The sequence below is a fragment of the Homarus americanus genome, unplaced genomic scaffold, assembly GCF_018991925.1.
Source record: "Homarus americanus isolate GMGI-L3 unplaced genomic scaffold, GMGI_Hamer_2.0 scaffold34921, whole genome shotgun sequence".
Lineage (NCBI taxonomy): Eukaryota > Metazoa > Arthropoda > Malacostraca > Decapoda > Nephropidae > Homarus > Homarus americanus.
In genome coordinates this window covers 8,384,061-8,398,222 of record NW_024741901.1, presented here as the reverse complement: position 1 = coordinate 8,398,222, position 14,162 = coordinate 8,384,061, and the positions used below count along the sequence as shown (strand labels likewise).

The window sequence follows — 14,162 nt, the reverse complement described above, 5'->3', positions numbered from 1 at the left end:
ATATAATAAATAATAATGGTCCAAGTACTGAGCCTTGGGGAACTCCACTAGTAACATTGCTCCAATCGGATTTAGTGCCGTTAATGCTCACTCACTGTTTCCTGTCCTGTAAACACGCCCTAATCCATTTTAGAATATCTCCTTTAATGCCATGAGCCTCCACTTTTCTTATTAGTCTTTAGTGGGGACTCTGTCGAAGGTTTTGCTAAAGTCGAGATATACCACATCATAATTGTGCCCCTCTTCCACTGATTCAAAAACAGATGAAAAGAATGTTAATGGATTAGTTAGATATGAATGCCCGCTATGAAGCCATGTTAGAATCATTGATCAACTTGTGCTTCTCCAGGTGATTTTGAATAGTGTTTGAAATGATTGCTTCCAGTAATTTGCCTACAATTGATGTTAGACTGATTGGTCGGTAGTTAGAGGAAAGGGATCTATATTCCTTCTTGAAAATCGGTATTACATTCGCTATCCTCCAGGATTCTGGTACTACACCGTTTTAGGACATGTTAAACAACTTTGTTAAGGGCATACTAAGCTCTTCCTTACATTTCTTTAATACTCTGGCAAATATCTCATCGGGACCTGGTGACTTATTAGGCTTACTAACATCGTCACTAGTCACTACTATCTCGCTTAATTTATTTTCTTCTCTATCTCTGTATATAGTCGGTGCCTCGGGTTGTCGTTCTAATTTTCGGTGGTAAAAACTGTTGAAAAATATTTACAGTTGAACCTCGATTTACGCGGTTCTCGTTTACGCATTTGGTCATTTACGCTGTACCTTGTCAGAACCAGAATGCCCGATTCTGCGGTGAATTTACTCATTTCGAGGGTTAAGTATAATTTGTTTATTTACTGAAGATATATATGTTTTTAGCTCAAAATATATAATTTGCATTGCTGGAATCCTTAACATCTTAACATTTGCATTAGACATACAAATTTTAGATGTAATTTAAGACTTATGAAAGCAAATATTTTATCTTTTATGCAAAATATATAAGTTTACATTCAAAATATTCCTGACCTGCAAGGAATCCAGAAATGTCAATTATATTATCCTAACTTTAGTCTGAGAGTATTATTTATTACTAAAATGTAAATATACTGTTCTCTCCCAAACATTTCTCTGTTAGGAGGTAAGGTGGGGGGGAGGGACAGCTATAGTGGGAAGAGGTGAGCAGAGGTGGGGTATTTTGATTGACAGATAGTATCTGGGTGAATAATAATTTTTTTATTTACTGAGGATATTTGTTTTAGCTCATAAAATTCATACAAATTACCTGGCCAGAATATAATTTACATTGCTGGAATTCTTATAAGATTGTGATTATTTTAAATATAAACATCATGGAATTTGTATTAGACATACAAATTTTAGATCTAATTTAAGAATTTTGATTACAAAGCCCAAAAAAATTTTTTGGGCATAAAATATATTTATATTCAAAATATTCCTGGCATTGCAAGAATCCAGCAATGTCAATTATATTATCTAACTTTAGTCTTAGGTATTATTTATTACTATACCTTAAAATCTAGTGTTTTCACCCAAACATTTCTCAGAGAGGAGGAGCCAGCGTGGGAAGAGGAGAGGTTGAGTCCATTATTTGAATGGACATTAACCTGGTGACTGTATTTCTCTTAAATATTAATTGTGTTTGCATACCATCATAAAATTATGATGTTATTTTTACTAGCGTAGGTATTATGTCGGAAAAAGTGGAGTGTGGGAGTCGGCCCAGTCTCTATTTCAATTAATCCCATATGTTCTGTTATTCCATTTACGCAGTTCTCGTTTTACGCACTACTCCTTGGGTTCAATTGACCGCGTAAATCGGGAATATTACTGTATTCAGATTATTGCTCATTTCTCTGTTGTTATCAATTATCTCACCGGTATCCGACTGTATTGGTCCAATCTTTTCTCCGTGTTTTTAGTTTGATACATTTGATAGAATCCCTTGGGGTTTGACTTTGCTTCCTTGCTACCTTCAGTTCATTATTCCTCTTTGCTTTTCTTATCTCAGTCTTAACCCTACCGGCGAATACCTTATAATAATCTCGGAGGGAAACTTCACCACGATTTATTCTCCTACCTATAGCCCTCCTTTGTCCAATTATATTCTTTAAATAATTGTTAATCCATTTAGGGTCATTGTTGTTTGATCTGAGTTTTCTGTATAATATGTTCTGCCTTTGTGCATTAAGTAACTCATTATTTAAATTGTTGTGGAACTTGTAAACCTCAGGTTTTTATGATTAGGTCATCCTCAACCATCATGTTTTGTGATGATATCATTGTCAGGTCTCCAGATAAAGTGAGCTCACCCTCTGTGAGTACATTGTGAGAGGTATAATCCATCCCCAAACGTGATACCCCTTCTCTCAGCTGCCTTTTCAACCTATCAAAGTTTGCCCTTCTGAAATCTGGGACTTTAATAGAATTTTCCTTGCATCTGCCATTAAATTTAATTGAAATTTTATTTCTTTGTGATCGCTGTTGTCAAGTTCATTCCCTACCTCGACATTGCTAATGAGGTTTTTTCTGTTTGACAGAACTAAATCGAGTATATTGTTACCCCAGGTGGGTTCGGTTATATGTTGTCTTAGGAAACAGTCCTCAACTGTTTCAAGAAAATCCTGTGATTCTGAGTTACCTGTAAGGTCAATCCAATGCATTTGGCTAAAGTTATTGGGTCATGTTACTAACCTGACCTGATGTAATGTCAGGTCACCCATTGTTGGGTGGGAGATTATTGGGTCATGTAACTAACCTGACCTGATGCAATGTCAGGTCACCCATTATTAGGTGGGGCATTAGTGGGTCTTATGACCTGAAGATGTCTTGAATGAAATTTTTTACTTATGAGTTATATACCTATTACTAAACTGTATTGTATGTGAAGGGTACAGGTATTAACCCCTACTCCCCGGGCTAGGGTGCCACTGGCTGTATCCCCCACTGAGGTAAATCAAGAAAAATCAACTTTTCCAAAATAATTTTAACCTTTTTAAATGATAAAACAATTATAAATAAGTAAGAAACCTTATATATTGACCCTCTAGAAACTTCCCTGTGGCCACAGTGGGGAGGGAGCTAAAGGGACGGTGTTGTTTTGACGGCTAGCACTCATGGTCACTTTCACACTTAGCGGCCATTTTCTGCTTGCCTTTGTGTCCGGGATGGCCAGTAATACATATATTTACAGTAGAAGTCCAAAAATCCGGACTGCTTGGGGATTGGGTAGGTCCGGATTTTCGGATTTTCCGGATTCTCAGGCAGTACTTTTAAAACTAAAATTTAAGGAGGAATAAGGATGAGATGAACAGGTACATTTTGATAGTTTATTCATTAGCAAATAAAGCATGCTTCATTTATCAAAACGAGCAGTTTTAAAGAAACAAAGTCAACACTAGACAAAAATGTAAACAAACTGTCTAATACCATGATGAGTCTTGAAATTCCTAAGCCATCCATCACTAAATGTGCACTCTGATTCGATGTTCATTTGCTCCTTAAGACTTTGCTTTGGCAATAAGTATCGACCCAGAAATTGCCATACCTTTTGATCGTTTATACAAAAACCATTAGGTGCAACACTTTATCAAGATTTTCTAATTTGGGCCAATGTAAACTTTTTCTTTCAGCAATTTTAATGTAAGGCTCAGAAGAAGCTGTGAATTCTAGAATTTTATTCTTTGCCTTTTTATATCATAAATTGTAAACTTTCCAATGTCGTATGTTTCCATTAGAACAGCATTGCTCACACCACGTTCTAGTTTCTTAATTATTTCAAGTTTGTCACTCAATTTCAATGTGTTCTTCTTTCTCTTCACACATTAAAGTTTATCTACTTTAGGGGCCATTATTATGGGCCTGTACTCTGTACATGGAAAGAGTAGGACTCAAAATTACATCGTTGTCAGTTTGATTGCTTGTTTTAAAGTGGAGATCGTGTGGTTGGTTTGTTGTCACTGTGCAGCTGTGGCATTCACTCATCACACATACACACAAAGATTTATAGTGCCTCAAATTTTACATTTCAGTTCAAGCTAACTACAAACTAACAAAATTAGCTACCTGTAATTTACAATTACTTATACTGTGTTATTAGAATTATGTAAATTAATTTTTTAAAGCAACTCCATTCATTCACGTAACCCCACAAAGACCGCTAAATTTAAAAAGTTTGAGTTTTCAAAAAGTCCGGATTCCTGGCATCCGGATTTTTGGACTTTTACTGTACTGATCGTAATACAGTTTTCCCTCAGTTAACGAACGGTTCGATTAACGAAATTTTGGTAAACAAATTACCTCCCATAAGAATTTTCAGTTCGGTTAACATACAAAACTCTGATTAACAAAATCCTTACGACAAACCCGTTTTGTTGTGCGCATCAGCTGATCGGCTAGTCTGCCAATACAGTAATCAGTTCTATGTTTACATTCGTTTCCAGTGGAGTAAATACAGTGGTCCCTCGGTTAACGAACACAATTCGTTCCAGAAGGTCGTTCATTTACCCGAAATTTCGTTAACTTGAAACCATTGTTTCAATGGGATTTTGGGTAATTGGTTCCAGCTCACTGAAAATTACATAAAGTAAAAAAAAATGCAGCAAAGTACACTTACTTTGAGGTGTGTGTATAAGCGCCTTTATTGATGATGCTGATGAATTTGAAGTGGGGAGGTGGATAGAAGGCGAAGAGAAGGCGAGGTGAGGAGGAGAAGGATGAAAGAGAAGGAAGGGTGTGGGAGTATGTGCCATCTTTTACTGTTTTGAAGGTGAGTCACCTTCCATGAAAAATGTCAGGAACCCTCTCTCGAATGCACAGAGATTCTGTGAGCAGGGAAAAATCCTCTCTCCTTTTTTAAAGTAGCGCTGAGCTGCATCCTTTCCCACTGCCTTGCAAAGAAACTGTCAGGTTTGCCGTAAGCATTCTCCTCATCATTAATCATTTCGAAGGAGACCACTTTGTCCTCAACACTACGCTCAGATTTCTGTTGTTTCCACATCAGTTTTGATGCCAGTTTCCTCGAACATCTCCTCAGTGTAAACAACATCCTTCAAATGGGGAATATATATGGTCATCACTTCTCCTTTCTCCTCACCACTGTCAGCTTTAACATCTCATCCAGTTGTTGCAAGTCTTCAGAGCAAGTTCTCGCGAGACATCAAGTTTCTTCCACATCATCCTCTCCTCCAATTTTGAGTCTAATGACTGACCACGGACAACAATCTCCTGTCCAACCTCGCTTTCCTCAAACCAAAATCATGGACTGCTGATGGCCACAGCTCTTTCCATGCAGAATTGAGGGATCTAATGGAGGACTTCTTTCTAAGGAGGACACACCAATGGAAATTTCCAGGATGTTGAATTGTGTCTTCCAGAACTGTGCCAGTAAGAATTGAGATCAGTGGAATTGCCTGATAACACTACTCCGAAACATTTTCCTCATGTACAAAGTTTCAAAGTTGGCTAGATCGTATTCTATCCATTGGCTGCATAATTGAAGTAGTGTTGGGAGGCAAAAAATAACACTTTATTAAAGTCGTTGAGCCTCCAAAAGTGTGTTGGCAAGTTCAGGGTCATGAATTAGGGTATTTAGCTATGAGGAGAAGAGCTCTTTAAAGGGTGCTTATTGGTGTTTAGTAGCTCTTCACAGAAGGGCAAAAACACCTCAACAGCCCATTCATTAAAGAGCTGTCTTGTTACCCATGCCTTACGGTTGGTCTCCAATAATAAACTCCAAGATGTCCTCTTATCACCTTTTGTTGCTTGAACACCCTGGGGTTCTCAGAGTGGTAGACAGCGTAAGTGGGGTTTCAGTCGGAACTCTCTGAAGCATTGGCACCAAGCAAGAGTGAGTCGTCCTTCGCGGGGTTTATGCCCAGGTATAGAGGCTTCATCTCTGGTGGATAAATGTCCTTAGGCATTTTCTTCCAGGAATACCTTGAAGTTTCATCCACATTGAACACTTCGGTTAGGAAGATAATTTTCTTCATCCACCGCTTCTAAACTCCACTATTAAACTTGTTGCTCTTCTTATCTGCACTAAGTAGCTTCACCATGCCCACCAACAGTGTGCAATGTCGCCTTCTTTTCTTAAATTTTTTCAAATTCACCCCTTGCTGTCCAAACTCTTCAAACTCTGTGCCACAGAAGGTCCAGGTTGATCTTCCTTAAAAACAGTTCTGCGGTATTTCCCGGCTCTTTCTACAAATAACAAATTTATAAACTGAATCAATTTTTCATTGTTTTTCCCATCCAAATAAGAAGTAACCTCTCTGTTTCAAGTATTATGATCTACCTTAAACACTCTAAGTAGATTTGTTCTTTCACTTTCACTTTCTTTTGAACTGTCGCTCTGGCACAAGAATTGTTCCAGCTGCAGTTGATGCCTAATACGCCAGTTATTCCTTACTGCTAACATTTGTTCTAATGCCTTCTCTTATGTTTAATAATTTCCTGTTTCACTCCTGAATTGAAATCCTTTTCATTTCTTTGGTGCCATGCTGGATTCAATGGCATCGCACCAATTAAAATTTCAAGTTCACTAGCTGTAATTGCGTTGATTATTTTCTTAAATCAACACTCGCGCTATATATTATCAATATGTAAAATAAATTTCAAAATGACCAATAATTGTACTGTTAAACGAAAATAGTTTATATGTTCAAGGAGTCCCAAGCAAAAGTTTGTTAATTTCGAGATACAAACTGACGCCTGCTGGGTGAGTCAAGTGGCTGGTTGGTGTGCTAAAAACTAGTTTCCTGTACTTCAATTATGTTAAATAATTATTAACATGGCTAAAAAATTTAATATAAAACTTGTAAAATTATTGAATAGTACAACCTTCTTGATATTTACTCAAATGAGAACGAATTTAAGCCCTAGAACCGATTACTGTATTGGCGGACCAATATTCCAGCTGGTGAGCAAGCGAAAACATGTTGAGAGGAATTCGTTAACCGAATTTTTTCTTAACCGAAATGAAGATTCTTATGGAAGGTAATTTGTTAACAGACATTTCTTTAACCAAGGCATTCATTAACCGAGGGGCCACTGTATCAAGAAAGTTGTGCTCTAATATTTTTTCATTTTTTATTTTAAAATTATTAGTAATTTTATAATTTAGTTAACATATTGATAATTAATTATCATATATTATAATATATGCAGTACAGGGAACTAGTTTTTTTAGCGCCCATCAGCCGCTTGACTCGCCCACCAAAGTGTCTCTCTTTAACTTTGTTTACAGTGGAGGAAATGTCGTGTGTGTTGGTCTCTTGAATACAGTCAACCCTCACTTTGCGCGGTTAATGTAGCAGCGCAGGGGTCCTCGGAAAGTGAGAGCGTAAAAGTGAATAACATAACATATGGGATTAATTGAAATAGAGTCGGGCCGACCCCAAACTCCACTTTTTCGACACACTGTAACTTCTTCTTTATGGTAAAATTATCTTAACTTTATGATGGTATGAAAAAACAAGTAATATGAAGAGGTTTGGTTAGGAAAATAAAGGTTAACATGGAAAATAAAAAGTTAGGTTAGGAAAACTAAAGTTAGGTGGAGACACTTCGTTAGTAGAGATGGGTGTTAGAAATGCGGATTGGAGGCTGGTTCGAGGCCCAGAGTGCAGGCTACTGGCCTCGGTGAATCACCATTACCTGGGGCTGCATCACCATCACTGTCACCCCACAGTTGTCCAAGGGCTTCCTGACAAATCCTAAAGTCATCTTCACACGCCATATCACTGGCTTGGGCTGGCTGTGGTGGGTTGTGAGCGAAGAAATCTGTTGCTCTTTGCTGGCTGGTGTTGATGTTGGCGATACACCTTGATGTCACGGCTCCATAGTCTGCAACAGCTGGGTAGTGAAGATTTCATACCTGTTTCCGTGGGAGTAAATCGGAAAGGAGGAGCTTGGCTTTCTCATTCACTGGTGGCACCCCCTAACATTACTATGGGATAAGTGTTGTTCTTCTTGGGATGGCGCACACCACCTGCCTCTTCACGCACTGGCGTGCGTCATCATCATGTACCATCTCTCAGTGGTCACATCAGGTTCCATTATCACCTCCATGATGTAAATGCGTTGGTGGTCTCGGAGAAACCTGGAACTGCCTGACTTGATCTAGCAGCTTCTCTGGCAAGGTCCACTGCTACTGCAACGGTCTGAACCTCACCAGTCATAGATTGGCTCCTCCTCTCACCTGGTATTCCATGCAACACATGTCTCCATGCGTGGCGGGTGTAGCAATAGACAGCTGATGATCCACATGACTCCTGCCAAAAAGTCCACAGCTTTCTTGATGTTAAATACTCTCCAGAATTGTTGGGCAGTATTTTTTGCTGTGCCAACTGTTGATCCCTCATCTTCTTACTCTTGCTATCGGTGGTGGTGTCACTCCAGGTTCACGCAACTCTTCCCTGGTGTTGGTGTGACGATTTCAGAGTTTGAATTTTTTAGTAGAGAATGCAGCTTTTACATTACAGATTAACTCTTGGTCCATGGGCTGTAATATAGGCGTAGTGTTGGGAGGAAGAGAAGACCACTTTTCGTTGGGGTGACGATCTAACAGTAGGGGCAAGTGTCCTGGTCGTTGTCAGCAGCAACAAATCTTGAATGGCACATTCTATTAGCTCACAGATTTCTTTACGCCGAGACCAAGCAGTCATCAAACCAGGAGATGGACGAATGTATATGAAGGCATCCATATATACGTCACGGTCAGCCAGTGGACATTAGCTTGGTCATGTCCATGGTTTTTGTAAGCGTCTTGACTTGCGTGCTGTGTGGATCACCGATAGCAGACTTACTGAGTGCGAGAGGCATTGGTGGTAAACAAGAATGATGCGATTTCCTTCTGCATCTTGCGACCCCGGATCTTTCTGGCATTCTTTATGAAGGACTTGGAAAGAGTGGCTTTTCCAGAAAAGACGAAGATTCGTCATGTTAAACACCTGAGTCGTCTTCTGTACTGTCCTTCCTCATAATCTCACGTAAGCAGGAGGAAATTCGGCTGACATACGGTCAGCACCTCAACTTCTTACCGCAATATTTTATATTGGTGATCTTGTTCAGGATCTTAAACCTCTGTAACCACCCAGAGGAAGTATTAAAAGGGTTTGGGCTCTGCGAATTTCCCATCTTCGTGCCACTGCAATGTACAGTTCACGTGCGTGCTCCTTAACAGGCGGCGTGTGCGACGCCATGTTCCGTCGCCTGGCGCACAAGTAGCTACCGTGGTACTACTGTCTTGAGAAGCACCTGGTTGTGAAAATACTTGATCGCCGGCACCTGTAGACTTTGTGATCTTCATGTGCTCCTTTATGCTGGCTGCATCCTTCTTTATCGTCCGGATCGTGGATTCATTCACTGCTGGCGCGCCAATCAACCTGCCTTGTTCCTTTCTCCAACTCTTGGATGATGGTATACTTCACCTCGTAGCTTAAGGAGCGTCGTGTCTTAGCTAAGACGTCGTGTCTTCTTTGGCTTAGTGCCGCTGGGTCCAGGTAAGGAAAGGTTTCTCTGGGCGAGCACAGGCAGGCAGGCGGGTGGGGCAGATCTAAAAATAGCGTCGCCGGACACTCCAGCGTAATGGGGTTCACGCACCGTAATGTGAACCGCGTTAGGTTCTGTGGCGCGCAGACTAACGTGGAATGTGGGACCGCGTAAAGCGAGGGTTGACTGTATAAGTATTTTTAATAAAATTATTGGTCATTCTGAAATTTAGTTAACATATTGATAATATAGCACAGTGCAGTGTTGATTTAAATAAAATAATCTTGAATTACACCAGTGAACTTAAAATTTTATTGGTGAAATTAATGCATCAAGCATGGGTCCAAAGAAATCTTGAAAGGCGATTTCAATTCAAGTGAAACAGGAAATTATTAAGAAACATGAAGAAGGCATTAGAACCAATGTACAGTGGTCTCACGGTTAACGAACACGATTCGTTCCAGAAGGTCGTTCGTTAATCGAAACCATTGTTTCAATGGGATTTTGGGTAATTGGTTCCAGCTCACTGAAAATTACATACAAAGCAAAAAAATAATGCAGTAAAGTACACTTACTTTGAGGTGTGTATGTAGAAGGCTCCTGGTTGATGATGATCATGATGATGATGATGGGAATTGTACTGTAAAAAATAAAAAATACTCTATATTCAAGACCAACAAACACGATGTTTCCTCCACTGAACAGAGATACAAACTGAGGCCTTGTGGTGAGTGAAGTGCTGTTAGGGCACCAAAAACTAGTTCTCTGTACTGCAATTATGTTAAATAAGTGTTAAAATGACTAAAAATTTTAATATAAAACTTGGAAAATTATTGAATAGTACAAGCTTCTTGATATTTACTCCAATTTTAACGAATGTAAGCCCTAGAACCGATTTCTGTATTACGGACTAATCTTCCAGCTGGTGAGCAAGCCAAAGCATGTCAAACATTTACGTAAGAATTTCGTTAACCAAATTTTGTTCGTTAACCTAAAATGAAGATTCTTATGGAAGGTAATTGCTGACCTAAATTGTTAACCGAGTAGCTCGTTAACCGAAGGACCACTGTACTGAGTAAAGAATGGCATGTCGGCATCAACTGTGTCTTCAATTATTGCACAGAAAGACAAATTTAAAGAAGTGAAAGTGAGAAATATATCTACCAGAGTGTTTAAAGGTAGATCATTAATTGCAGAAACAGTGAGGTTTCTTCTTATTTGGATTAACGAAAAACAAATGAAAGGAGATTAAATTTCTACTGAATTCATTTGCAAAAGAGCCAGGGAAATTTATGAACATTTGAAGGAAGATCAACCTAGTTCTTCTGAAACTGTGTTTGAAGAGTTTAGAGCCAGCAAGGGCTGGGACCACACCTCACTCACTTGAGTGAGGTCCTGTGACATTCAGACCAAGTGGTGTCCCCATGATGCTACGACACCACGTAGTAAATGAGTTGCTACAGCATCATGTGAAGTTCCTCATAACACCATCTGTGAGAGAATTACTACACCATGTGATGCCCCTCATAACATCATCTGTGAGGGAATTATTACACCTCATCAGGCCCCTCATACACCATCTGTGAGGGAATTACTACGTCATCAGGCCCTTCATACACCATCTGTGAGGGAATTACTACATCATCAGGCCCCTCATAACACCATCTGTGAGGGAATTAAAACACCACGTCAAGCCCCTCATAACATCACCTGTGAGGAAACTACTACTCATCGTGATACCCCTCATAGCGCCATCTGTGAGGGAGTTACTACACTACGTGTCTGCTGTTCAATACCTCAGCGCACAAGATCTACGTGACCTCCACTGTAAACATTAATCTGTATGTTCACTGTATGTTCCTTTACCTTTCTCTAATGAAGGCTTTTGTTAAACTACCAATGTATGTAATAAGTCATTTATGTCCAAGTATATTTCAGCCTTCGGGCTGCAGAACTTTTTTAGAACTTTTTCAATAAACCCCTAATTATTCATTATTATTACACACACGTACACACACACACACACACACACACACACACACACACACACACACACACACACACACTGCTACTACTACTATTTTTTTATTTTTTATTAATAGGCCTCCAGCTTCCCCCAATAGCAACACCTTCACCGCCATTTCATTACCTTAAAATTAACTATCCTAATACATTAGTAGCTACCCTGGCTGTGTTAAGTTAGTTGAGCCAGAGATTCATGCGCATTCAGTGACTTACGCCAGAGTCAGTAATAGAAGCTGTCGTCACCTTTATTCTTGCCTGGAGTTGTCTTATGTTGAAAAGACCCCCTTTCACCAGGTACTCGATGTTCACCCCGCTGGCTAAATTGGCAGCCAAGAAAATGGAAGAGAGTTGGCACCAATACACACCCTTGTTTAACCCCCATTTGGATGGGGAAGAACTCTGACTGGGTGCCATTGTGCAGGGCACTGCCATTCATGCCATTGTGGGGTTGCCTCACAATGGTGATGAATTTTAGTGGGCAGCCAAAACGGCTGAGGGTCTACCAGAGGGCTTCCCTGTTGACCGACTCAAAGGCCTTGGTTAGGTCGATGAAAGCCATGTACAGGTCATGACGCTGTTCTCTGCACTTTTCCTGGATCTGGCGGACAGCAAAGATCATGTCAGTGGTGCCACGTGATGGTCTAAAGCCACATTGAGATTCTGGGAGGAAGTTTTCCTCCTCAGGAATAAGTCTGTTTAGGAGGACTAGGGCGATAATCTTGCCAGCTATGGACAGCAGCGAGATCCCACGGTAGTTGCCACAGTCTGACCGGTCTCCCTTGTTCTTATAAATATTAACGATGGAGGCCTCTTTAAGAGCTTGGGGGATTTCCTCCTTTTCCCATATATTCTCCAGGAGAGAGAGGAGACGGCTGGTAAGTAGAGGTCCTCCTGCTTTATACACCTCGGCTTGGATTCTATCAGGCCCTGAGGCTTTTGTTATTTTTCATCTGTTTGATGGCAGTAGCTACCTCATCCAGGGATGGAGGATAGCTGAGGTGGGTCAGCTCTGGATGCTGAGGACTGCTGGGTAGTCAGGACATCCACATCGGTGCTTCGGTTGAGCAGTGAATGGTAGTGCTTCTTCCAGCGCTGAAGGAGGCCTTCGTATTTTTTAATTATGTGGTTACTGTCAGATGAGCGGAGGGGGGCTGCGCCACATGTGACTGGTCCATAAAATGTTTTAGTGGAAATGAAGAATTGGTGCATCTTGTTCTGTTCTGCAAGTTTTTGTGCTACACATGCCTTATTTTTAAGTCGGTCGTTCTTTAGATTGCGAAGTTCCCGCTGGGCTGCCGCCTTTTTTGCGGAAGGTATGCACTGATGAAGAAGGTATGACGTGAGTGATTCAGTGGGACTTGAAACGTCATGAGGCTTTGTTGATCCCAATAGGCATTTCAGTTAGCCTGTGTAGGATGTGTTGGCGGATGGCAACTCCATAAATGCTGTTTCTCTCCGCAGCAGGTGTACATTCCAAGAAGAATGTGTATCCAGACCTCCTTTCTGTGAGTTGGCCCTCATCTGGAAGATGGGACTCACTGATGACTGCTATGTTGATATTATACCTAGCCAGCTCTTGCCACAAGGGCAGTTATTCTTTCAGGATGCTCATTTGTGCCAGTATCCAGAAGGGTCCTGTATGGTTTGTATGGTTTGCTTTTGTTTGGATTTGTGATTTTGGTGTGTTAACCACATTAGGATGACCTTACTGGGTGTGGTTGCCCAGTCAGGTTGGTTCTTTAGACAGGCTATGTTTCTAGTCCCCTCCCCATGTGGGGTGAGCAGAGCGGCCTGAAAGGGCTGCTCAGTCGCACAGACAGGACCGATTGCACTGCTGCCTAGATCCCAGTGCATAAACCACTCATCTTACTGCCCCATGTGCAGAGTTGTGACTAGAGACTCCCGCAGTCATCTCTGCCTGTTCCCGTCTCCACTTGTCCGTCGTCATAGGGACTTATGGGGTATAGGGTTTTGATGATGATGAGAGGTATGATGAGCTGGATGATGGCTTGAAGAGTTGATTTATGTGGTGGGGCAGGAGCCCCAGCTGCAACCACACATCTTGCCTCCCTTTCCTGATCCAGTGGTGCAAGTGTTTCAATGCCGGGGAGAGGGAGAGTTGCAATTGACTGCTGATAGCCCAGTTTGTTGGGTTTCTCCTTAGTAGCCTGTCCTTCAGGCATTGCCTTCGTCCACTGGTGTAGTTGTTGGGTTTCCACGGTGGTCACCTCTTCCGCCTATACCGCCGTTGGGGTCTTGTTGGAGCTCTGTAAGCATGTCTGCCTAATGTGGGCTCCACCTCAGATTTTTCTGTTTGGGCTTACTCCTGTAGCCTACCTGCCAAGGTTAATCCGCAAGGCAGCGGGGCGGTGGTTGGTAGGCGCCAGGACGTGTCCACGTGCCAGTGGGCCCATGCGCCGTCCCTCTGGGGCCCACTGCTGCTCCGAGATCATCTGCTGATCTAGCCTGGGCCCACGAGGCACCCAGTTACCGTAGTTGCCACGAAGAGACACAGCAGGAGTCTTGATGGTGAAGAGGCTGTGTACTGGCAGGGGAAGACTTCTGCAAGTTGCTTCCTCTACCGCCATGAGGGCTAGCCAGCGGTGTAACTGAAAGC

At 41.3% G+C, this 14,162-nt stretch overlaps 1 protein-coding gene across 1 annotated transcript in view; it reads left to right on the top strand.

Annotated features, from left to right (window-relative positions):
* Window positions 1-14,162, top strand: part of LOC121876385 (histone-arginine methyltransferase CARMER-like) — a 73,322-nt gene that overhangs the window by 46,960 nt on the left and 12,200 nt on the right. Inside the window, exon 5 of the mRNA XM_042381458.1 lies at window positions 2,276-2,345. Coding sequence (XP_042237392.1) covers window positions 2,276-2,345 — 70 coding nt within the window. The remainder of the gene's footprint in view (window positions 1-2,275; window positions 2,346-14,162) is intronic.